Source organism: Bos taurus, chromosome 14 (genome assembly GCF_002263795.3).
Source record: "Bos taurus isolate L1 Dominette 01449 registration number 42190680 breed Hereford chromosome 14, ARS-UCD2.0, whole genome shotgun sequence".
Taxonomy (NCBI): domain Eukaryota; kingdom Metazoa; phylum Chordata; class Mammalia; order Artiodactyla; family Bovidae; genus Bos; species Bos taurus.
The window spans coordinates 80,981,871-81,008,884 of NC_037341.1; the positions used below are offsets into that span (position 1 = coordinate 80,981,871).

Genomic DNA, 27,014 nt, shown 5'->3' on the forward strand with positions numbered 1-27,014 from the left:
CTAGTGCCCTGACCAGGATGGAACGCAGGCGCTCTGCATTGGGAGCAGGAGTCTTAGCCAGTGGACCAGTAGGGAAGTTCCCTTAAGCACATTTATTTTTAAAGGAAAATTTTAACGTGCTATTCTTTTATTTTTTTAGAGAATATTACTAACTGTTAAAAATACGGCAGTACTGAGATGCATCTTTATCCATAACACAATCAGAAAGACAGAAAGTCTCTGAATGACTTCCTCACTTTGTGCTTCATTATTATTTATGGCCACAATTGGGTCCATCAAAAATCACCCCATCTATCATTCAAACCCTTCTGTCATATTGTGTTATCCTAACACTGTTCACTTAGCGTTTATTACTCTCTGCCTTGATTAGTTAAAATATACTTTTATGCCTGTATATCATCTCAGTGTCTTATTTCTCTTTATATCCTTCCTGGTTCTTAGGTTGATACTTATACAGAACATATGCTTAGTACACTCTCACTTAAGTCCAATAAAAGCTTTGAAACAACTTGATCAAAAGAACCTGTTCTTCCAACGTTCAAAATACTTTTTAAAGTAGATAGGTGAGAAGATATTCAGGAGTTCTGGTTCCCTTCTCCCTCTGTCCTTCTGATATCCCACAGATATGTATCAATACATCCTCTACCTCATTCAAGCCACCATGGTGGACTATTAAGGACGTCCCTTTGTCTACGTAAACTATATCCAACTAGGAAGAGGGCCCAGTACAAGAAATGTATCCTTTTCATGCATGAAACACACTAGAAGCAAACTCTCTAATTTATATGAAACAAAGGCCAAATAAAACCAGGAAAAAAAACTGAATGTGTGATTTATTATATTTAAGATTGGCCTATAAGGTTTAAATATGTCTGTCATAATTAACAATAAATGAATGCAACTTTACAAAATCAGTATTTTAATACAGTACGGGATTAAATGTAGCAACTGTGCATTGGAAGATTGAGATTTCCTCAATGCAAATATGGAATATGCAGCACCCTTTAGAAGCTTCCACTAAAAATGCAAGCTGCGGTAATTATTACAAGCTCTACTCAAAACACAGGACTACCTAAATCAGGCATTAGAGGAAAACAGTGGAGTCATTCAGGCGTAAGATGTCAGATTTGGTACAGGATTAAAATACTAGCGTTTTTTTTAATGTCCTGGTTTCAAATTAATAAATACAAAAACAATATAAAAATATACACCAGTTGATAAGCCTGCAGCGGAGAGGACCGGAAGGCTAGATCTCGCTCTCATACGTCTGCAGGTACGTCTTTAGGGTCAGAATTTCTGGGTAGCTGCGGCTGGTCTTGCGGAAGAAGTCCAGGCTGGTGAGATGCTCGATGTCCCGCACCCGTGCTGTGTGCATCTTGAGAAGCTCTTCCACCCATTTCGACTCGTCCTCTGAGCTCTGCCACAGAAAGGAAAGACAATCAGAGTCAGAGTTTTCCAAAGGCGTTTCTCCAAACGCTCCGTTTGTTCTGAGTCCACACACGACCTCTGTGAACTCCTGCACCCAAAGCCAAGGTGTTTTCTTCCTCCTTGGATTCCCCGCAGCTCCCACATCCCTGCCAGAACACACCACAAATACCAGCCCTCGGCTGTAAACATTTTCAACGGCAGTTAGCTGGACTGAATAAAAGAGAGGTGTGGTGCAAGAGGACATTTGACTCAATGGGTCCTCAGAACAGAAGTCAAGATAGGGAGAGCGCAAAGCCCTGGAGAAATCAGTCATTTGTCTCTCTCCCCCGAGGTCGAATTGCAGTAAGGAGCACAGCGCAGGACTGGAGCCTCCCCCGGGGAGTGCAGAGCTTGTGCGCAACGCACATGACGTGTGTGCACCCCTGGAGCTTCTGAAGAACATGCTAGATTGATGACGTCACCTATTAGGCTGCAACGGATTGAGATTGCAATGCATTTGACTCAACTCGTATCAATTGCGCCGCCCAGTGAATACACCTAGCACTTTGGGGCCCAAGAGGCTGGGGTTGGAAATGCAGTTCCCCTTCCTGCCTGGGAGACCTCGCTCAAGCTCTCTAAACTCCTGGCCTCCTTTTCTTCATTGGTACACAAAAAGAATAACGTTTACTGCAGCTCCCGGGGCAGGAGGAAGGACAGGAAGGAAGAAGGGGGTGAGAGTGAAAAAAACCATCACGGGTGTTCCCAGGATGGGAAGAAAGGAAATCTCTGTCTTAACTGCTTGTGAAGAATCGCCTCATTGGCCCAAACTCAAGATGAAAGACATTTAAATGTCTCACACTAAATAATTTATTTCACATCTACTGCTGCTGCTAACTCGCTTCAGTCGTGTCCGACTCTGTGCGACCCCAGAGACAGCAGCCCGCCAGGCTCCCCCATCCCTGGGATTCTCCAGGCAAGAACACCAGAGTGGGTTGCCATTTCCTTCTCCAATGCATGAAAGTGAAAAGTGAAAGTGAAGTCGCTCAGTCATGTCTGACCCTCAGCGACCCCATGGACTGCAGCCCACCAGGCTCCTCCATCCATGGGATTTTCCAGGCAAGAGTACTGGAGTGGGGTGCCATTGCCTTCTCCGATTTCACATCTAAGGAGAAATGAAAAAAGTAAAGCTGGGACCTCCCTGGTGGTCCAGTGGCTGAGACTCTGCGCTCCCAGAGCAGGGGGCTCAGGTTTGATCCCTGGTCAGGGAACCGTATCCCACATGCCACAGCTAAGACCTGGTGCAGCCAAATAAATCAATGATTAATTAGCAAAGAAAGAAGAAAGAAAGAAAAATAATGCCCACAAAGCAGTCTTTACTTTTAAAAAATAGTTTTCACTTTTGAGGGAAGTTGAGAGAAAGAATGAGATCTGAGATCCTTGAGAATGTGAGGAAATGTCTACCTTCAGAGAAGAGATGGGGCGGGAGGGTCTTTGCAAATAATCTCATTCCCAAATTGCAACGGCTGCCAAGAGTCTTTCTACAAGTGGAAGGGTAGCTGCATGTCCCAGGACTGAGACAGCTCAGGCACGCCTGCGCCCGAGTCTTCCACCGCAGGCAGTCTCCGTGAGCTACACCAAAGCCCAAGAACCTGCACTGGGTTTTCTCGGAAAGCTCCAACCCACATGGGCCTGGACAGGGCGCTCTGGCAGCTCATGCCAGTGCTAAATACGTCCAGGAGGGTGTTGGTTCAGGAAACTGATGCCTGGCCATCCCCGGCAAAAGGAAGAAACAGGAAGAAATTGCTTTGGAGGCTGGGGGAAATAAGGATTTTAACCCTCCACGCCTCACCCTCCTCACCCAGGCTGACCAAGATCTCTGCGATTCATAGGAAAGGACAGGCCTAAATATAACTCTGCCCACAACGGTACTGACCAGTCCTCAGTGTGACCATGTAATTAACGAAGTAGGAGGTCTCCAAGTGGATCGGGACCCCCTCAGAGTAAGCAGAGTAAGCACGAAGAGATATTTTGGGAGAATTTTCATATTTGACTCATTCATTTGATTTTTCAATGGTCAGTAAGTTTAATGTTTCCTTTGTAAACGCAGTCTTTTGAATGTGTGGACAAGGGGTGAAAAGGTTTTTCCTAATTTAAATAATGGCCAGCTGGGATTATAAGAATTTGGGGAAAAATCTGTCTTTTGCTGTTTCTTTCCTAGGGAAATGATTTGCCAATTTCATCTGAGAGGCATTCTCCTCTGGTTCTCACAGGCTAAAATCCAGCCTCCAATTAGTCAAAATACCGGGCTACGATACAAGGAAGAAAATGACTTCTGCCCCTTGCTAGCCGGCAACCCACTGAAGTATTTGCTGCAGGAGGCTCTAGTATGAAATGCGAAACTAATAAAAGTCGAATAAAAGCTCAAGTGAGCCAAGAGAGGAAAAGAAAAACTTTAAAAATAAATAACTTTACACACTAATGCAAATGAAAGCACAATCCAGGGACTTGCTTCGTGTTTGTTTTTTGTTTTCGATATGGACATTTATTCTTCACCTGCCTTCCGCCCAAACGAGCTCGTGAATTCAAGTCCCAGCAGTTTTAAGGTGGACCTTAAAGTAAGGATGTAATTCAAAATGATACGCGTACCCCTGTGCTCACTGCAGCACTGTTGACCAAACCCAGCTCATGGGAACAACCTAAATGCCCATTAACAGAGGAATGGAAAAAAAAGATGTGGTCTGTATATACAATGGGACATAGCTCAGTCAGAAAAAAGAATGAAACTGGGTTATCTGTAGAGATGTGGATGGACCTAGAGTCTGTCACACAGAGTGAAGTCAGAAAGAGAAGAACAAATATTGTCTATTAATGCATATACGTGGAATCTAGAAAAACGGTACAGATGAACCTATTTCCAGGGCAAGAATAGAGATGCAGATGTAGAGAACGGACATGTGGACCCAGTCGGGGGCACGAAGGGGAGGATGGGACGAAGTGGCAGGTTGGGATTGACATATATACACTGCTGCTGCTGCTAAGTCGCTTCAGTCATGTCCGACTCTGTGCGACCCCATAGACAGCAGCCCACCAGGCTCCCCCGTCCCTGGGATTCTCCAGGCAAGAACACTGGAGTGGGCTGCCATTTCCTTCTCCAATGCATGAAAGTGAAAAGTGAAAGTGAAGTCACTCAGTTGTGTCCGACTCTTAGTGACCCCATTGACTGCAGCCCACCAGGCTCCTCGGTCCATGGGATTTTCCAAGCAAGAGTACTAGAGTGGTGTGCCATTGCCTTCTCCGATATATATGCTACCATGTGTAAAGTAGGTAGCTAGTGGGGACCTGCTATAAAGCCCAGGGAGCACAGCTCGGTGCTCTGGGATGACCTGGAAGGGTTGGATGGATGGGAGGGATGGTCCAAGAGGGAGGGGCTATAATATGTACGGTTGGTTAATTTCATTGTACAACAGAAACTAACAGCATTGTAAAGAAATTTTACTTCAATTTAACAAAATAAAAGAAAGCACAGACAGCTGTCTATGTGGCAGGGAGCTCTTCAGTAAGAAGCATGCTGGCCATGAGCACTACAAGAAACACCTCTAAGCTCTGGGCAGGGAGGAAGACATGTGGGACATCAGTGGGTATCGTCAGACATAACATTGGGAAGAATAAAAATCTGCCTTTGAGCTGAGTTCAGAATAATGTTTTCAAGCTCCCCCATCACCAAATTCCCCAAATGACAGGAAAATGTGAAAACCTTTCCCTCAAGAACTTAGGTGTCTCTTCCATGGCTTAAGTCCAAAATGTCTTTGTAGTCTCTGCCTTGTCTTAAACATGTATGGCAATTTTGAATTTCACCCCATAAAATATGTGTTTACTTTTTTGAAAAAATGTTACCTCCCCACAACAATATTTCAGTAAAACTGAAGTTCAGATCCAGACGTATTACACGCCCCCCCACCCCGGTACACCATTAGCTACTCCTGTGGGGTGCAGACAATCAGAATTGAGAAGGTCAAGCCAATCAGTTGAGGATAGTTCCTCTTGCACTTGACAAGCCCTTGCTTCTCCACCTCCCATCCAGTTATTTCTAAGATCTTATTGATTCTTGCAATACAATATTGCTGCCTTCCACCTTCCTTTAGAAATTTCCAAGACCACACCCCAGTTCAAGTTCTGTTACCTCAATCTTTGGAATCCCCGCCAAAAGCCCTTTGAGGACCATGCTTCATTTCCTCCAATTCTAATTTATCTCCCAAAACAGAGGCCAAAATATTGCTCTTATGTCTAAACATTTTTTGTGGTTATCTTTGTGGCTCAGCTGGTAAAGAATCAGTCTGCAATGCAGGAGACCTGGGTTGGGAAGATCCCTGGAGAAGGGAAAGGCTACCCACTCCAGGGTTCTGGCCTGGAGAATCCCATGGACTACACAGTCCATCTTTCACTTCACTAATGTCAGTGCAATAAGCAAAAAATGCTAAGGCTCCAAGCTTACACTATAGAAATCTGACAGATTTGAAAGAGGACGGGCTTTTGAAAACAGAGTCTTGAATCTAAAGTTCTGCTCTTCTACCCACGAGGTTGAAGGCAACCAGATAACCATGCTACATACTTCTTTATGAGCTACAGGTTTCTCAAGACTTACTAAAAGGGGAAGCAGAGGAGGCCATACGCACCCGCCTAATAGGGTAATAAGATGATGAGAGATAACACAGGAGACAAGACTGCACAGTACTGGATGGTCAACATGGACTCAGTCAACGGTAACGACTACTACTATGGCTGCTATGACTATTTTTATTTTATTTTAATTATTATTTTTGGCCACATGAAATGTGGGATCTTAGTTTCCCAACCAGGGATGGAAACCAGGCCCCCTGCTTTGGAAACACAGAGTTTTAACCATTAGACCAGCAGGGAAGGCCTGACGACTTTTATTTCAAATTTGATTCTACGAAACATTTAAAACCTTATCTCCCACTATGATCTTCATTTCCAATAATCTGGGCAAACTTAATTAGCTTTTTTTTAAGCCATATTTCAAATTTCTAGTTTTTCCTGCATCCATTTTTTTTTGTTTAGGATGGTCAGAGCCTCAATCTTCACCTATAATTGAAGCCCTAGCCTCAAAACTGCCTTGTCCACGAAGCTGAAAATCTGTCTTGAAGCTATTCTTAAGGCTCTTTGCCTTTTAGTGAAGCAGTTTCTGTGCTTGTTTCATTTGCTCTCCCCTGGAAGGCTGCCTGGAGGGGTGACTATGTTAAATACAGCATGGTTTCTCCCAGGGTACCTTACATAAATAATTAAGGAATTGAAGCACTGCCTGTTGACTAAAATTTTCTTCTGGAGATTTTAGCTCTGATCCTTCCATAAACAAAAGCATAGGGACTGCTCTAAAATCAACCTTGAAGCACAAGGTTTCCATCACATTAAAGAGACCTGGAGTGGTCACACGATTTGCCCCCAAGCGCAGCATTAGACCAGAGCCAGGCGCACACAGCATGGCTCCTGTCTGCCTTCCTGGGCCTTTTTCATCCTGCCGTCCAGCTTTCATGTTGGAGTAAGTGAATCGAGTGCTATTTAAGAATGGGGTGACCTGTTACACCTGCCCTTACAACTAGTAGTAAATCAAAGTCTGATGTGTGGAGCATACATTCCTGTGTGTTTGTGTCTATATTTAAAAATGGATAACCAACAAATTCCTACTGTGTAGCACAGGGAACTCTGCTCAGTGTTATGTGGCAGCCTAGATGGTAGGGGAATTTGGGGGGAAATATATATATATCCCAAAATGAATCCCTTTGCCGTCATCTGAAACTTCCACATTTGTTAATTAGCTATTGTTGTCGTTTTAGTCACTAAGTTGGGTCTCTCTGCAGCCCCGTGCACTATAACCTACCAGGATCTCCTGTCCATGGGATTCTCCAGGCAAGAATACTGGAGTGGGTTGCCATTTCCTTCTCCAGAGTGATTGGCTGTACTCCAACACACAAAAAATTAAGAAGTTTTTATTAATGAAATTTTCAAACATCCACAAAAGTAGAGTGAATGATATAATGAGCTCCTGGCTGCTCTTCCCTCATTTCAGTAACTACCAAAGTTGTGCTGCTTTTCACTGTTTTCAAAATATATTTGTCTTTTGCAAAACTGAAGACATTTGAGCACTTTTATCATTTGTCAAGAGCAAACACTGAAATAGAACTTAATTAAATGCACAATACCCTTACATTGAAAAATAAAATGCCATTAGGACTCAGAGTTCCCAAGTGTTTGGCAGTTTTGTTGGGTCCTTTCCCAAGACTCAACTTGTATCCCCATTTGTATAGTCCAAATGTTTTATAATAAGTGTGTTCTAGTTCAAGGGTGGGGATATAATTTAAGACACAAAGATGAATTCTGTCAGCAAATCCCAAAGGACACTGCTTTTTTATAACAGTACATTTTTTTAATTTTCAAAATTAAAATATCAACATCACTAGCAACACCAAATCTACTGTGTAAAGTTCAAATTTTCTTTGCTTGCTTTATTTGTTCTTGAACTGTATCCCATTAAGGGAGTATGGTCAGAGTGCACGTGTGCTCAGTCGCTTCAGCTGTGTCTGACTCTTTGCAACCCTATGCACTCTAGCCCTCCAGGCTCCTGCGTCCATGGGATTCTCCAGGCAGGAATACTGGAGTGGGCTGCCATACCCTTCTCCAGGGGATCTTCCTGACTCAGGGATCAAACGTGCGTCTCTTATGTCTCCTGCATTGGCAGGCGGGTTCTTTACCACTAGCACCACGTCGGAAGCCCTACAGTCAGAATACATATAGTTTATTTGAATTCTTTTCTCTGCGCAGTTATGTTATAAACTTGACGCACAGTCATTTGTCCCGTTTTATTTAATACGTATACATATAGCTGATTCACTTCATTGTATAGTAGAAACGAACACAACACTGTAAAGCACGTATATTCCAATTACAAAATAATAACAGAAGAAGGTGGGATGATTTGAGAGAATAGCACTGAAACATATACATTACCAAACGTAAAACAGATCGCCAGAGGGAGTGTGATGTGGGACGCGGGGCACCCGAAGCCGGGGCTCCGTGACCACCGGGAGGGGTGAGGTGGGGGGGGACACCCGTGTGCTTAGGGCCGGCTCACACGGACGCACGGAAGAACCATTACACCATTGTGAAGCGATGATCCTCCAGCTACAATTAAACAAGTTCCCCTTATGCCTTACACACAGGGTGAAACTGTGCCCCCCATTTAAGCTTGGCTCATCCCTGCTGTCTGCAGTTGTTATTTCATAGCATCCTCCCTTCACTTCCAGAAATGTTCTAGTTTGGATAATAATAATGATAATAAATAATAAGTACCTATGTACTTGCTGAACAAAACCTAAAAAAATAAATAAAATTAAACAAGTAAATTAAAAAAAAACAATAACAATACAGAGACTTTTAAAGCAATGAAAATGGGGCAGGAAATGCGCGTGAGATAAAGGAGCGCGGGCGGAAGCGGAAGCGGCAGCCTCGAGGGCCGCCATGTCTGCACTCACGTTGCAGCTCTCGTCGTTGTCGGGCCTGTGGGGCAGCACGAAGGCGGACACGGAGAGCGGCCCGTCGCAGCGGTCGGCAGGCTGCGTGAAGTCCAGGCAGCTGGTGAGGATGCTGTAGTAGTGGGTGGGCACGGGGACGGAGCTGCCCTCCACGTACCTGGCACGGGGAAGCAAGACGAGTTAGGGCTGACGGAGAGCGCTTTGTGAAGGGTGGTCAGTGAACGCTGCCCCAGCGACTGTCAGGACATCCCTCCCAAGGGAGTCGCTTTCTCACTTACAGCGTTACCCACTTCTCTGTCTTTGAATATAATGTTTTCAATGCCCAATATCTCCTTTCTCTCAACCTGGCAGAGCAGAAAAGATACTCGAGACAAAGGAAAACCGCCTGAACCCAGACTCAGAGGCTGGATACAATGACAGGTCAACGGAGTAGCAATGGAGGCAGCAAGAGTCGGTAAGCGCCGCAGTGGGAGGGCGGGGCTTCTGAGCGCGAGAGCTGTGGCGTTGGGACCGTGATGCTCCGCGGCGGGGGCGGGGCTTCTGAGCGCGAGCGCTGTGGCGTTCCACTGAAAGCTTCCGTGCTTGGGAGCACCATTGCGAGGTCCACATTTCAGGAGAATAACTCTCACAGGTTTGTATCAAATGGGCCAGAGGCAGAAAACACAGGAGCTCGGAGAAGAATAGCCCTTTCAAGCCACAGTGAGGGCCTGAACTTGGTACAGAGAACTCATTTACTAAAGAAAATTCTAAGGACTGAGTGCTAAGCGTAAATAATCTTTGCCAGTAGAGCACAGCATAGGAAGTGATAATTCCTTACTTAGTTTTCTCTTATCTTCATTTTAATCATTTTCAAAATACTGAAATTACAATTAAGCTGATAATATAATTTGAGCTTAAAACTATAACAATAACCATCAATAAATGTATGAGTAAGATAAAATTTCTCTTAGGATGACTGGAAAGGCAGTAAGATCTATTTCATTACTTATCCATATGAAAAAAATTAACATTTTTGTCTAATTAACTATAAATCACAATTAAACCCTCTCATATTTTGTGTTTAATTGTGGTTTATAGTTAATTAGACAAAATGTTAATTTTTTTTCATATAGATAAGTAATAAAATAGCTCTTACAGCCTTTCCAGTCACAATTAAACCCTCTCATATTTTGTCTTGGAGAAGGCAATGGCACCCCACTCCAGTACTCTTGCCTGGAAAATCCCATGGACGGAGGAGCCTGGAGGGCTGCAGTCCGTGGGGTCGCTGAGGGTCGGACACGAGTGAGTGACTTCACTTTCACTTTTCCCTTTCATGCACTGGAGAAGGAAATGGCAACCCACTCCAGTGTTCTTGCCTGGAGAATCCCAGGGACGGGGGAGCCTGGTGGGCTGCCATCTATGGGGTCGCACAGAGTCGGACACGACTGAAGTGACTGAGCAGCATATTTTGTGTTACTCTATTTCATGCATATATAAAATTAAGTGATGATCTATTATGAATTTGTTGTATTTATAACTTCTTGTCTTCTCCACCAGACTGTGAGTTCCTCATGAATAGAGTATGCCTAATTCTTTTATATCCATAATAGCACCAGAGAGAGGGACAGAAATGAGATTTGATCAAAGTTTATATGCAATTTCCTATTAAGATGTACTGACTCAGAAAACCTAAGGAATTTTAAAAGTCCCCTCCCCCCAAATAAGGGAAACAAGGGAAAATTATTTCCACAAGAGTTATTAAAGAATAAATGAAAAAATTTAATCTTTTGATACATATTCTTCGATGGAGCTGAAAAGTGCATTTATTTACTACAAGTTCCTGTTGCTTTCAACCCCCAATGCCATGTTTCATAAAAGGCCCAAAAGAACTGACGAATTCACAAGGAGATTCGAAGAATAACAGGCTTAACGGGCATCAGCTCTTCTCCAGTACATGAACATTTGAAAAATATTCTTGAGTGAGATCTTGGAATTTAGAAGCTTACTGTTTGATTTTGTCTTGTGTGTCGTGTAAGCCATCGTAGTCATAGTCAAAGATTGGTCCACTTATCACATTAACTCCATTTCTTTCTGAAGCATATTTCTTCACCAGAACCCTTTGGAAATAATTCCAGATGCCTGTGCAAAGACAAAATCAGTTCTTTGTGAACAAAACTCCTTGCTTTGGTCAAATTCTCTCTAGGATGTGTTAAATAAGACACATATCACAAGTTAAGAGACAAGAAAGCTGTTGTGATTCTTGAGAACAATCCATCGTAAAGCACTAGCTGTGTGTGTATCATTTATGAACCAGAAAAGACATGGAGACATTCATTGGTAGAGGAGTTTAACCTAGGTGAACAGTCAGGGAAGGCTTTGCAGAGGAGATGGTTATTAGGCTGAGGTCTGAAGGATAGGGGGGTTTTTTTGAGCAAAGGGATAGAGACAGAACATTCCAGGAAGACAGAATAGCTGTGCAACGGAGGAAGTACAGTGTTTGTGAAAAATTGAAAAAAGGCCTTAATCTACTTTTTTTTCTTTCACGATGTCATAGGTAGAGTAATTCCCAAGTTTATGTCTCTAGCCCTAACCTTTCCATGCAGCTCCAGACATATCCAACCACCCATCTCACTGTGCATTTGAAGACTTCATAATCATATCTAACAAAAAATTATTCAAACAGAGTTCTTAATTCTCCTTTTCACTCCTGTTCCATCTCTTGGCTTCTCCATCACAGTCAGTGGCACTCGCTCTCAGATGTTCGGGGCAAAATCCTAGGACTCACCCTGGACTTGTCTGCTCTGTTCATACACATGTGGCAAACTCCTGTCAGTGAGACCTCCAAAACACAGCCCAGTCTTCTAAAGCTGACCACTTCTCACCATTCTCACTGCGTCCACACTGATCTAAGCCACCATCTTCTCTGCCATGAGCTACCACAAAAGACTACTTCCTGGGCCCCCTGGGAGAAACTCTTCTTTCCATGTAGCTCAGGGGTCCCCAACCTCCAGATCTAATGCCTGATGATCTGATGTGGAGTTGATGTCATACCAGAAATAAAGCACCCAATACATGAAATGCACTTGAATCATCCCCCCAAACCATCCTCTTCCCATCACAGAAAAACTGTCTTCCACAAAACTGGTCCCCTGGGGCCCGAGGGCTGTATGAGGCCATTCTCTGGAGCAGCCAGACGGATCCTCTTACACCATGAATCGGAGAGTGACTCACACTCCCCAGCACCCTTTTCTCACACTCCAGATGATTTCTCCCGTAATTAGAATAAACCCCCAGCTCTCCACTGTGGCCCCTGCCTCCCTCTGTGGCTCTCCTTCCCATTCTTCCCCCCAGCTACAGGCTTCTGCCCCTGCTTGCTGAACGTGCTTCAGAGTAAGGCACCGCACATGCTCCTCCCTCTATCTGGAAAACTCGCCCTTGGTCTGTGATTCCCAGGTGTCTCCTCCACTCTGCATTTCTCAGTTTCATGGTCATCCTCTAGAGAAGACTTTCCTGTCCAGGCTAGCTCCAATTCCACTACAGTCGATCGCTGGGGAAGGACAGGGGTGGAAGGGAGAAGAGAAAAGGCAAGAGAGGACAGGCAACGCAAACCAGAGAAGCTGGCTCCAAAATGTTAGATGTGACTTACTGCACTCGACGCTATTGGGTGGTCAAAGGACTCATTCAGGTTTTTCTGTACGATGTGATTGACAGACTCGAACTTGTTGGCCAACCTGATACATGGGGGTTATGAGGTCCAGGCTGTTATCATTTCTTACCTCCTCTAATTAAAAAATACTTGGGCATTTTTCCCATGGGGTTTCAACTGCTGATGATCCTTTATTCTAAATGAGAAGGACAGAGCAGCCACCAGAGCCAAAACACCACGGATAATTATTTGCAATAAAGAAGGGAGGACAGTGGGGGAGAAGTTCAAATGTTAACTTAAGCATAAAAATTGGAGAGGCACAGAGGGAAAGAAATAACAATGGGAACAGTCAAAAGGCCAAACCCGCAGAAATGTGGCCTGTGAAAAGCCATCCCCACTGAAGAACAGCGGGCCCTCTGTGAAGGGCCTCTGGCCACACCAGCCTCAGGGTGGGACCATGTGTGTGTTTCCTTTATTGCTGCTTGGTCAAAAAGGCATCAGCAAAGAAGAAAGAAATCCAGGAAACCCAGATTTGTGGAAACTCAATGCAGCTGCATTCCATGTAATATTATGACAAATGGATTTACGTGAGTTTATGAAACATTTCTCCACTGGGCCTGAGAACAAACCAGGAAACCTCCTTTTAAAAGCATACTTTAAATTTTCACTCATATGCAACAGATTCTACCTTTGAATAAGCCCTTATTTACTAAGTGAGGACATCAAATAAACATTTTTTTCTCTAAACCATGCTGGCCATTTCACTGATGTCAAGTTGAGGAGGCTTGGCCCTGTAGATGACACTGCACCATCTCATGTTTCTGTTCTGAAATTGTATTTTAGTCCTCAGAGTCATGTAACACAGCCCAATGCTCCTTTACTAAGTAAAATTATGTAGAAATGTTTCCCTTTCCCACCCTTCCTAGAAGCATCCAGGTCTGCTTGCTGTAAATGAAATAAAGGGAGGTCAAGTCTACTCCACAATGCCTTCTCTGTCTTTGAAGACATGGATGGATGGATGCATGCATGCATGGTAGATGGAAGGAAGATGGATAAATGGATGGTTGGATGGATAAATGGATGGTTGGAAAATGAATGGACGGATGGATGGATGGAAGGAAGATAGATGAATGGATAGATGGATGGGCAAATGAATAAATTCTTTGTTATCAGAAATAGAAAATGGATTATTTTGTTCATTGGACAATTAAGTTACAAATCCATATAAGCCATAGAAGTCATGCAATCAAATCTTATCATTTTACAAATGAGAGGCGAAATGGCATTTCTATGATCACACAGGCAGTGGTCACACTCCAGGGACCAGAACTCAGTTTGGGAGCCAGAGCTCACCATGCTTACGCCATTCATTTCATCACTATCACTCACAAATATTTATATTGTATAGAAAGAAATTATGAGTGTATATAATTTACACAGCCCTAAAACCAGCTGAATTTATACTCTGATGATTCAGAAGACTCATTAAGTCTTGCTAGGTTTCAGGATCAATATTCAGACTACATCATCACCATTCCCCTAAAGGAAGGATTGTTAATGGCTTTTACTATAACATTTAATAAATACAGATGCTATTAAATGTTAGATAGCATCCAAAATACAGAGAAGACTCTCTAAACCACGTATAGCGTGAGCATTGAAATACGGAGAACAACAGACTAGAAGCACAAACTTGGTTTAGCTTAGCTTCTACCATTCATGACCCGAGTCACTTCTTGTGACTTTAATTTCTTAACTATAAACAAGGGCTAAATAATAATCCATCAAGCTCCCTCACAGATTCATAATTTGGATTAGCAGTAGAGAATTTACATTAAAGGCTGCTGAAAATAATAAAGGGTAAACACATGAAAGTTATTAAAATGAATATAGAGGTAGGAAAGGTAAGTGGTAAATTTAGAAATATTTCTTCCCACAAATAATAATCTACTAGGTAAATATTGGACTTACGTTTAAAAGCAGGATACATTGGAACCATATTGGTTACAAGGAATGCATCATATTTAGCTTCTGGGGACGAGCTCAGATCTAAACATTAGGAAAACAAATACTATTACACACTAAAATCGACATCAATAAAAAAAAGTAATCTTGTAAAATGACCCAAATAACATGCGATGACTGGACCTGCTCTTTCATTTCCACTTACCCCTCTTATGTGCCATCGCCTACTTCTCTTCCCACTCCACCTCTCTTCTTCACTCACTCGTTCTTAAATAAAATTTTCATGTTCTTTTGCTTCCAACCTAATCTTGGGTCTACTAAGTATTATGTAAAAGAGTTCCTTGACTTTACCGGTGTAATTTGGACTTTAAAAAATGTCATCAAGGTAATGAGAGATAATTAAAGGGCTTCATGTATTAAGAGATCACATCTATAGTATTATTTAAAAGATTAATGTCTTATTAATTTCCTATTTCACTTTTAGATTCTCATTTAATGATGTCAGGAGACACACTGAATGTTCCCTTGCACTTTAGAACTCCCCGGGAATAGGATTTGTGAAAGCTGGTCTCTTTTTCTGGCTGCTTTTGGAAGGCTCCCAGAGAAATTCATCTCCTCAACCTCTTGAGCACCCCTCTAAAAACCACCGAAATCCTAAATACCAAGTTGCACACGCCAGACTCCACAAAATAACACCCCTCTAGAATGGTTAGATCCTGGTCTTCTGTAACTTACAGGGAGGAAAGAGGAATCCATAGGACATCTGTTTATCATTTTTGTAGGCCAAACAGCTCTGACTGAAACTCGGAGAAACGCGGACGTCGGGCCGGACACAGTTGGTCAGGTGTGCAGGGATGTCAGAGACGTCAGCCTGAACGGTGAGTCACAGGTCGTCAGCAAAGCCATGGGGGAGATAGTATCAGACCAACAGGGGCACTGAACCAGACTGCTTGGTTCCAAACAGCCAAAGCCAGACCCCCATTAGCTGTTACTATAGCTTATACTCTGATAGTCCCTCTTTAAATAAACAAAAAAGAGAGGACTTCCTTGGCAGTCCAGTGGCTAAGACTCCATACTTCTAACTCAGAGGGTGAGGTTCAATACCTGGTCAGGGAACTAAGATCCCACGTGCCACTTGGCCAAAAAAAGAAAAATATACTCTTAAAAAAAAAAAAAAGATCTCACTTTCAAATGCATTAAGCTAGTAATTTTCAAACTCTCTTTTTCTACTAGCAGAACTCTCTTATCAGTCTTAGGTAAAACAATAATACAGAAGGCAGAAATCTCACTGTTGACATAATTAATGAGATTCCACAGAAGACAGCTTAAAAAATAATATTCTCAGGAATAATATAGACATATCTCCTATTTAAAAAAAATAACTGTTTATGTATTGTATGTGCCCGAGTACAAATAACAAGAAGCTATGTTTGGGGCAGTTGAAGTAGTCCTTTGTATTCAGAAATTAGAAACATATCTCAACTGTAATAAATTTTTCTAATTTCTGATATAAACCGAACTATCTCATCTTTACCAAAACTGAAACCCCAACATAAAACAAACCTTCATTAAAAAAAAAAAAAACAAGATGTTAGTGGGTCAGGCTGTGATGTGTAGAGCTGTGGGTATATGGGAAATCTCTGTCCTTTCCATTCAGTTTTGCTGTGAACCTAAAACTGCTCTAAATAATAAGTCTATTAAAACTCACAGCCAAATCTTGATAGCTTCTGAAACTACTGGGGCATGACAAGCACAGTCAAAGAAACTAACAGAATTAGTATGCTATGCCATTTTACATATTACCGTGAAGTTAGAACATGGCAGAAAGCCTAATTCAAAATATTTTACAATAGACCCAATGTAGGATTTCTTTCATCAGGAAAAATTAAAGTCTTTTCTAAAACAAAATTCTGTTCCGCCAGCAATCATTCTATTAAGGCACGGAGCGTAATGACATGAAGAACATGAAACCCAATGTTCTCAATGACCTGTTTGGAAACAGTGTATGATGTCCAGAGTGGCATTAGAAATATTTCACTATAACCGCTTTCAAAGTCAGTGTGATATAAGATATCATATCTAGTCCGATAGAGCACGGCAGGCCGTCCATAGAGGAGATGTCTCTCTAGGAGAGAAAAAATAATGTCTTAAATACAGATTAAAATGTACATCAAATGTTAAAGACTCAAATGAAGAGAGTCAAGTTGTCCAACATTTGCTTGCTTACTATTAATAATGTAGTTCCTTCTCCTTAATTTAATCCGGTTAGTGTTCCTATCACTTTGGTGGTTTATTTGATCACCTACGCATGGGTCAAGGCTTCCAGTCACCAAAACTGTAATTCAAATGCCATATTTATTTTAATAATTATTTTCCAGTTGTAAAGAATTTTAATCCACATGGGAAAGAAAATTGTGAAGTGATTCAGCTGAATGGGAAGTCAAGACAGTTGTATTTTTATAGAATTAATTCCTTTGACCCTGAAAGGCTTATCAAATTAACCAACGATTTAATTAAGAGAAAGGCACTCTTTGATCATTATTTGTAAACTGCAACTCAAATATGCATTATTTCAGCATAAAAAGTGAGCAGTAATGAGCGTTTAAAGTAAGTAGCTTTGTGACACGTAGGAAAACCCTTTAGGTAAGAACTTAAAGGAACATGTATAGATAAAATAAGTGGCGTTCAAGAGGGTCCTTTGAATACAAAAGGAAGGTTGTCAGTTAGCAAAGAACTCATTTAAGACCCCAGAAGGTAGATTCCTCTTACGAAAAATAAAGGTTTGAAACCTTCATCTTCTGAGAAGAAGATGGGACATGAGCAGGCAAACCTTCATGCCACACCCACAATAACTGCCTCAAGCTTGATCTGCCCATTTTAGAGAGGCCAAAGTCAGAATTGCCATGGACCCTTAGAAATTGGGGTCCTACAGATCAAAATAGTTAGCGACTGAGGCTTCGGCAATTCACGATTCCCTAAGTGATAACCAAAAAAAAAAATTTGCTATGATTTCTATTAGAGAAAATCATTTCTGGCAATCACTTATTAAATTATGTATACATGTTGCTTTAATTAAAGTATTACCATTCTACGCAAGTAACAGAGAAAACTCTGTAGATTACTTTGCATGACCCTCCCAAGCAGAACTGCTGATTTGAGGCAAAACAGCCCACACTGTTACAACACAAGCCTGTTCAGGGTAGTTGGGCTTCATCAGCACTGCAGTAAATGTAGAAGCCTTGGTTAAGCTGCTGAATTTAGGGACCCACCCCTAAGAATTAGAAAATAATAGGCTAAATATTATATAAATGAAATATATAACAAACACATAAAAAGCCTGCAAATCATAACAGTAGTACTTGGGAGCAGTTATTAACCAGGTCAGACTGTCCTTCAAAACTCAAACCAAACCTTTTCTAGGTTCAAAATTTCCATTAACGTTTTCCTTGATTTCATTTTTGCTGCCTCTGAATTTCCTGGTTTCAGCTGGAAGCAGAAGTATCAAGATTCTTTGAGAAGCTATTCTCTTTTTATCATTCAAGTTTTCATGCTTACCCAACACATTCCTCCAAGCTCAAATGCAAACCTGGTAGATTACCCAGTCTATCCCATTAAGGAGCACAGCAAAAGAGCGACTGTGCTCCTTCGCGCACCACCCCTCTTTGGAGCAGGCGTCAGTCAATAGTCGGGCAGGCTGTAGACTCCACCAGCTCTGGTTCCTCCTTACTTCTTGTCACCCCTCCATTCCATGAAGGCTGACTGATTTGCAGGACTGCCCATGATCACTGTCAGCAACTCTATGCTATGACACGTGACGCCTTCTCTTTCCCCTGGGAATAACTTTCCCACCAATCCTGTCACTTGTCTCCCTTCAAACGTGTTGTCAGTATACCCTCCCTTGTCAAACCTGAGTGTCAGATCTTGGCTTATGGGACAGAGATAAATCATGTGTGTGTGCTAGGTCATTCAGTGTCCAGCTCTGTGTGACCCCATGGACTGCAGCCTGCCAGGCTCCTCTGTCCATGGGATTCTCCAGACAAGGCTGGAAGTCTTGAGGCTTTCAGCCTCCAGGAGCTCACAGTTCCACGGGAGACAGAAACATAGCGTGGGTAACTGAAAGGCAGCCTGGCGCCCACTCCAGCAGAGACACTGACGTGGCCGAACAGGAGCACAGAGAACGGCACCCGCCACAGACGGGGATGAGGGCGTCAGTGCAGCCCTCCGGAGCTTAGGGAGCTAAGACACAGTGAACCCACGTCCCAACTACACCTATGTCCTGGCACAGTCGCTCTTCTCACCCTCAAAAGGGGACGACAAATAACATGGTCTCATTGTTCAGCTCCCACGGAAAAGACAAGGGGACAAGAGGGAGAAAGGGGAGAAAAAGGGGACAAGGCATCCGAAGAGTCCCTTTCTCTTGAAACGTTGCTCTAGTTAAGCTTCTCCATCTCTACTTATGCTTTTGCTCTATATGTACAGACTCAATTTTCTTCAGAAATGGGGGCTTCCTAGCTCCCAGTATATGCACTACTGGAGTTTTTGGCACACAGAGCACAAAGATATCATTATCTGACTCACTTTTCCTCAGTTGTTAACTGACCATATATGAGATGAAGCAAAAAAAAAAAAAAAAAGTAGTAGCTTTGGCAGTCTCCTAAGAGCCCACGAGCTCCCCAATGACTGAAAGAACCTACTTGAGGCTTCCTGAAGCCCTATAAGAGGTGAAATCTTTGCAGTAAGAAGCATTTTAAGCCCAGAATCCAAATTTAGATTTCCCTTTTGGGGTTTATCCGGGCTTCCCTGGTGGTTCAGTGTTAGAGTCTGCCTACAATGCAGGAGACCGGGGTTCGATCTCTGGGTTGTGAAGATCCCCTGGAGGAGGGCATGGCTACCCCCTCCAGCAGTCCTGCCTGGATAATCCCATGGACAGAGGAGCCTGGAGGGCTACAGTCCACGGGGTCGCAAAGAGTCGGACACGACTGAGTGAGCCTTTTCGGTTTATCAGGGTATCAAAGAATCACAGGTTCTTGGTCACTGCCTGACTCTGCTACTCCATACGACACCTTAGGCAAGTCATTCACGGCATTTCTGGGTAGCAAAAAGTCCCTGTTGGTTGAGCCACAGAGAGGACTTGGAGCTCAGTCTTTGTGCATGTAAGGGCCCTGTCCTGAGACCAGCCACCCTGGAGATGAACTTCTAGTTTCGAAATATGTTCCTCGTGACTTCTTGACACAGATCTAGCATAACTTTTGTCTTTTCAGGCTGGGTTCCTACTCCATGAGATTCCAGACGGAGCCTCCATGCCACACCCCAGTCCCCTGTTTACAATAGTGTCTGGAATTCTCGGGACATGCCACAGTTCCCCTCCAGATACCACATTTGGCAAGTACTGGGAGGTGAATCTTTTCAAGTGGTATGGACTTCCCCAGCCCTCTTTTTTTGTCTTCCAGCGTTTGCTTGTCCAGACTGGAGTGTGTATTTCTTTTCCCTCTTCAGCTTTCTGACCCATATTCCCATAGATTAGCTGGCTGACTTGAGAGCCACATGAAAATCTCTCCTCTTTTTCTGTTTGTGTTTTAAACATTCACTCCCACAATAATACGCTCTTACATTTTACCACAGAATCTCTACCCCAGGTCTCTGCTTTTCCTACCTCCTTTCTCCCCTTTGCCTTATGAGTGTCCACTATCATTTACTGCCGAGTAAACCGCTTCTGGGATTAGACTGGACGCCTCTGTCGGTGCCCTGGTCTTTCTTACCTCGGCCTTTAAAGCACTGTGCTGTAACTCATCAGCAGGCTGAATCTCACAATAAAATAATAACTTAATGAGGACAGCGCTTTTGTTTTGTTTACCACTGTATCTCTGCCTCCAACGTTGCCAGATATTGACCTGGATAAATAAATGACTGTTTTATTTGAAAACAAAATATTGTTCTTTATGACTTTCAAGACCTGGCTTTCTACATATGACCCGTCTACTATAACCCCAAGAGAGAGACTGGGCAGACCAGTGTCATCTTCATCTTACTGATGCAGGAACTGAGGATTCATGATTGTGTGAGGTAATTCAGCTACACGACAGCACCCAGAATCCAGGTCTCTGCCTCGGCCCATTACTCTTCTCCTAGCTTCTTGGACAGTCTCCAGGTGGATGCCGCCTGCCAGGTTATTCTAATAGAGAACACGCTGGGTGGAAGGCCCACTTACTCCAGGCAGGAGCTCGGACTCAGTCATGCCTGCTGAGGAGCTCATATGACCAGCGGTTTGTATCCAAGCATCTACTGCTTCAGAAACAACTTCCAAACCCTGCTGTGCACTGAGATTCTCTCCAAACACTCTCTCTTTATTCCGACCCTTAAAATAGGAAGCATTTACAGAGGGAAGCACAGAGGCTTTAGTGTCCAGGAGAACTGGAGTCAGATCTCATCTCAGCTCTTTATAGCTTTGTGATTCTCTAACCTAACCTCCCAGAGCCTCATAGCTCTCTGAGATGCTGCACTCTTTACAAGCAAATCTGTAAAGTGCCTCGCTCTGTCTCGGTCCAGCGTAGTTGTAGTGTGGTCATTTAGTAAAGGGCATTTGGTAAATTCAGGCTTAAATTGAAAAAAGTAGGGAAAAATCACTAGGCCATTCTGGTATGACCTACATCAAATCCCTTACCATTATACAGTGGAGGTGATGAATAGATTGAAGGGATTGGATCTGGTAGACAGAGTGCCGGAAGAACTATGGACGGAGGTTTGTAACACTGTACAGGATGCAGTAACCAAAACCATTCCAAAGAAAAAGAAATAGAGGATGGCAAAGTGGCTGTCTGAGGAGGCTTTACAGATATTTGAGAAAAGAAGAGAAGCGAAAGGCAAGGGAGAAAGGGAAAGATAGACCGAACTGAATGCAGAGTTCCAGAGAACAGCAAGGAGAGATAAGAAAGCCTTCTTAAGTGAACAATGCAAAGAAAGAGGAAAACAACAGAACGGGCAAGACTAGAGAGCTCTGCAAGAAAATGAGAGATACCAAGGGAACATTTCATACAAGAATGGGCAGACCAAGGACAGAAAGGGTAAGGACCTAACAGAACCAGAAGATATTAAGAAGAGGTGTCAAGAATACCCAGGAGAACTATACAAAAAAGGCCTTAATGATCTCGATAACCATGATGGTGTGGTCACTCACCTAGAGCCAGCCGTTCTGGAGTGTGAAGCCCAGTGGGCCTTAGGAAGCACCACCATGAACAAAGCTAGCGGAGGTGACGGCACCCCAGCTGAGCTCTCTCAAACCCTAAAAGACAATCCCGTTTCAGTGCTGCGCTCAGTACGCCAGCAACTTTGGGAAACTCAGCAGGGGCCACAGGACCGGAAAAGGGCAGTTTTCATTCCAGTCCCAAAGTAGGTCAATGCCGAAGAATGCTCAAACTATTCTATGATTGCATTCATAGCAAGGTTATGCTCAAGATCCTGTAAGGTGGGCTTCAGCAGGACGTGAACCGAGAACTTCCAGATGTACAAGCTGGATTTAGAAGAAGCAGAGGAACCAGAGATCAAATTGCCAACATTTGTTGGATCATAGAAAAAGCAAGGAATTCCAGAAAGACTTCTACTTCTGATTTACTGACTATACTGAAGCCTTTGACTGTGTAGATCACAACAAACTGGACGATTCTTAAAGAGATGGAAATACCAGACCACCTTACCTGTCTCCTGAGAAACCAGTATGCAGGTCAAGAAGCAACAGTTAGAACCAGATATCAAAGAACAGATTGTTTCAAAATTGGTAAAGGAATATGACAAGGCTGTATACTGTCACCCTGCTTATTTAACTTATATGCAGAGTACATCATGTGAAATGCTGGCATGGATGAATTATAAGCGAGAATCAAGACTGCCAAGAGAAAGATCAACAGCTTCAGATATGCAGATGATACTACTCTAATAGAATCAAGATTGCCAGGAGAAATATCAACAACCTCAGATAGACAGATGACACCACACTTATGACAGAAAGCGAAGAAGAACTAAAGAGCCTCTTGATGAAAGTGAAACAGGAGAGTGAAAAAGTTGGCTTAAAACTCAACACTCAGAAAACTAAGATCATGGCATCTGGTCCCATCCCTTCATGGCAAATAGATGGGGAAACAGTGGAAACAGAGAGACTTTATTTTGAGGGGCTCCAAAATCACTGCAGATGGTGACTGCAGCATGAAATTAAAAGATGCTTGCTCCTTGGAAGAAAAGTTATGAGCAACCTAGACAGCATAGTAAAAAGCAAAGACATTACTTTGCCAACACAGGTCTGTCTAGTCAAAGAAAGAAAGTGAAAGAAAGTGGAGTCACTCAGTTGTGTCTGACTCTTTGCGACCCCATGGACTGTAGCCTACCAGGCTCCTCTGTCCATGGGATTTTCCATGGACGATAGTACTGGAGTGGGCTGCCATTTCCTTCTCCAGGGGATTTTCCCGACCCAGGGATTGAACCCGGGTCTCCCGCATTGCAGACAGATGCTTTACCGTCTGAGCCACCAGAGAAGTCCTATAATTTAATCAGAGCCAACAAGCCACAATGATGTCTGGCTCCTTGTGACCCTGTGGACTGTAGCCTACCAGGCTCCTCCATCCATGGGATTCTTAAGGCAACAATACTGGAGTGGATTGCCATTTCCTTCTCCAGGGGATCTTCCCGACCCAGGGATCGTTTCTCCCCAGGTCTCCCTCATCGCAGGCAGATGCTTTACTCTTTGAGCCACCAGGGAAGCCCACCACTCAGACGGTGTCCTGTCTAGTCAAGACTGTGGTTTTTCCAGTGGTCATGTATGGATGTGAGAGTTGGACTATAAAGAAAGCTGAGCGCTGAAGAATTGATGCTTTTGAACTGTGGTGTTGGAGAAGACTCTTGAGAGCCCCTTGGACAGCAAGGAGATCCAACCAGGCCATCCTAAAGGAAATTAGTCCTGAATATTCACTGGAAGGACTGATACTGAAGTTGAAACTCCAATACTTTAGCCACCTGATGCAAAGAACTAACTCACTGGAAAATACCCTGATGCTGGGAAAGATTGAAGGCAGGAGAAGAAAGGGATGACAGAGGATGAGACGGTTGGAATGGCATCACCGACTCAATGGACATGAGTTTGAGCAAACTCCAGGAGGTGGTGATGGACAGGGAGGCCTGGTGTGCTGCAGTCCATGGGGTCACAAGAGTCAGACACAACTGAGTGACTGAACTGACTGAAAATCACTGTGGATGCTGATTGCAGCCATGAAATCAGAAGACACTTGCTCCTTGGAAGGAAAGCTATGACCAACCCAGAAAGACTCTTAAAATGCAGAGACATCACTTGGCTGACAAAGGTCCATACAGTCAAAGCTATAGTTTTTCCAGTAGTTATGTACAGATGTGAGAGGTGGACCATAAAGAAGGTTGAGTGCCAAAGAATTGATGCTTTTGAACTGTGATGTTGGAGAAGATTCTTGAGAGTCCCCTGAACAGCAAGGAGATCAAACCAGTACATCGTAAAGGAAATCAACCCTAAATATTCACTGGAAGGACTGATGCTGAAGCTGAAACTCCAATACTTTGGCCATCTAATGAGAAGAGCCAATTTGTTGGAAAGACCCTGAGTAGGAGAGATTGAGGGCAGGAGGAGAAGGAGGCAATAGAGGTTGAGATGACTGGATAGCATCATTGACTCAATAGACATGAGTTTGAGCAAACCCTGGGAGATGGTAAAGAACAGGGAAGACTGGCGTGCTGCAGTCCCTGGGGTCGCAAGGAGTTGGACAGGATCTGTGACTGAACGACAACACCAAATTTAGTAAATTTTCAACATCAGCAAGGAATACTGATAGGTAGTCATTAAAATTCAGTGTTTGGAGAAGGAGAAATATCACATGACATCCCTTATATGCAGAGTTTAAAAAGAAACGATACAAATGAACTTACAAAACAGGCACACTTAGAGAACAAACTTATGGTTGTCTGGGGGAAGGATGGGGGAAGGGATGGTTAGGAGTTTGGGGTGGGCATGTACACACTGCTAAACAGGCACAGACTTAGAGAACAAACTTATGGTTGCCTGGGGGAAGGATGGGGGAAGGGGTGGTTGGGAGTTTGGGATGGGCATGCACACACTGGTGTATCTAAAGTGGATAACCAACAAGGCATAGCACACGGAACTCTGCTCGATGATACGTGTCAGCCTGGATGGGAGGGGAGTTTAGAGAAGAATGGATGCATGTATACATACGGCTGAGTCCTTTCCCTGTTTACCTGAAACTATCACAACGCTCTTTGTTAATTGGCTCTACAAAAGAGAGAGTTAGGAGAAGGCAATGGCACCCCACTCCAGTACTCTTGGCTGGAAAATCCCATGGATGGAGGAGCCTGGTGGGCTGCAGTCCATGGGGTCGCTAAGGGTCAGACACGACTGAGTGACTTCACTCTCACTTTTCACTTTCACTGGAGCACTGGAGAAGGAAATGGCAACCCACTCCAGTGTTCTTGCCTGGAGAATCCCAGGGACGGGGGAGCCTGGTGGGCTGCCGTCTATGGGGTCGCACAGAGTCGGACACAACTGAAGTGACTTAGCAGCAGCAACATCTCCAGTAAAATAACAAAAGTGAGAAGCATTTCATAATTGAAAAGAGCTACAGAGAAGTGTCCCTCTAGTTGTTCAGGGCTCTGCTTTAAATTGAGAAGAATCACTAGTTGGTTAAGTCATTTTTCTAATCAAAATAATTTCTCTTAGGGTGTGATAAGGAGCCAAACATGGGTGCTACAGTGATTTTTACCTTTTCCTCACAAGATGACGGTGAATGCCAGTCTGACCAAGAAAATATAACACACGGCTTAGTAATGTAAGCAGAGAAAAGACTAAGGTGAAAATGAACAGTGCAGTTATTCTTACAGTGAAACTTCCACCTGGCTCCACGGCCAGAAGTGCGTGCTATGAGAAATTTAAGCATCCCCATCTCATTCATTCATTCATTCAACGGATTTCAAAATGAAAATTCAGTATGTTTGCCAAGACATTAAGTACATCTGATGTAGAAATAGCAGCCATACAACTAAGATCTGGGATTCATTACAAATGTAGAAATATTAGGGCTTTAGAAATCAGTTTAGATCATAATTTTTGAAGATTATATTGTTCTTTAGTGAAGGACTTGATTCTGTAAATTTAGTATTTCTAATAAAACATTTGTCATTGTTGTTCTGTCACTGAGTCGTGTCCAACTCTTTGCATCCCCATGGACTGCAGCACGCCAGGCCTCCCTGTCCTTCGCCATCTCCTGGAGTTTGCTCAAACTCATGTCCATTGAGTCGGTGATAAAACATAACCTAACATTAATTAAATATACCATTCTTCTGTTACCTTGAATTTATCCTGAGTTGTTTCACTATTGGAAAGCACAGCTTTTACAGACGTGGTTGGTACAAATGTATGTTCAGGGCACGTGATTTATTCTGAAAGAATCAGCTACCTACTTGTGTATTTTTTTAAAAACTAGGCAGGAAAATAATACAATTTTACATTTGTATAGAGCTTTAAATGGCTGAAAAGCCTCAGTACATGTTCAAAGATACGCAGATAGGGGAAGTGACTACTCTGAGCACAGCGCACACAGCACCTCAAATTCACGAGGTCCCCCTCAGCAGAGCGGACCCCGATGATTTCCGGGGGGGACCAGACTTATGAACCAGGCACACCACAGCAGCCTGAAGGAACTCAGACAAGAAAATGGCACTCTGTAGCTGAAGCCCTGACTGAGACAGGGCCCTTAAGGAGACAAACAGCAAGAGACAGGGAGAGAACCAGACAGGAGAGAGGACGCTGAGGCTTACACATACTCTAGAATTTAAACAAGCACCAATCAGACAGTGACATATAGTTATTTGTATTTCATGTAATGGTTTTAGCATCTCTCTCGTATCACTCCAGTTATTGGCAATTGCAAATAGCCATTATTATGCACACATAGCAAACAGTGCTATATAAACTCAGACAACTTTATCAAAAAAGTCTGTTGATATTCAGCCGTTAATTATAATAAAAATAAATACAGGCTCCCTTGCATCATCAGAGGCTGTCCCAGGCTTCCCCAGTGGCTCAGTGGCTCAGTGGTAAAGAATTCACCTGGAACTGGCGGTGAGACGGCTGACAGAACCTGACAGAACGTCTCAGCAATCAACCCCCAGCTCAGGGCAGGTGCTTAACAAATCCTCGTGAGGGTCCATTGCCATGAAAAAGTAAAAACTTTAAGCCCCGGTGATGTGAAAGCACCGAGAAGTAAGATGTATTCAACGCTGAGCAGAGCAAAGGAACGATGAGGTCGCTAGTCAGCAGTTCGCCAGAAGACGCCTCTTACTCCCGCGCTCAGCAGTGTGAGGCCACTCTTTGTGCCGAGTGTGGGGCTGGTTTTGTCCCAAGAACGCACTGCCACCAGAAAACGAAGTGAAAGATTTTTTTTTTTCCC

General features: G+C 43.3%; 1 protein-coding gene across 17 annotated transcripts in view; it reads right to left on the reverse strand.

Moving 5' to 3' along the window:
* Positions 1–815: 815 nt before the first annotated feature.
* Positions 816–27,014, reverse strand: part of ENPP2 (ectonucleotide pyrophosphatase/phosphodiesterase 2) — a 136,185-nt gene continuing 109,986 nt past the window's right edge. For 9 of the 17 annotated variants that reach the window (XM_015474533.3, XM_015474535.3, XM_025001617.2 and 6 more), the window contains 7 exons: positions 17,956–18,030; positions 16,533–16,669; positions 15,280–15,415; positions 14,551–14,628; positions 10,940–11,072; positions 8,955–9,111; positions 816–1,417 (listed from right to left, as the gene is read on the reverse strand). In XM_015474533.3, coding sequence (XP_015330019.1) covers positions 1,247–1,417; positions 8,955–9,111; positions 10,940–11,072; positions 14,551–14,628; positions 15,280–15,415; positions 16,533–16,669; positions 17,956–18,030 — 887 coding nt within the window. In that variant the 3' untranslated portion in view covers positions 816–1,246. The remainder of the gene's footprint in view (positions 1,418–8,954; positions 9,112–10,939; positions 11,073–14,550; positions 14,629–15,279; positions 15,416–16,532; positions 16,670–17,955; positions 18,031–27,014) is intronic. The other 8 variants (XM_015474534.3, XM_015474536.3, XM_059893287.1 and 5 more) reach the window with 1 other exon arrangement.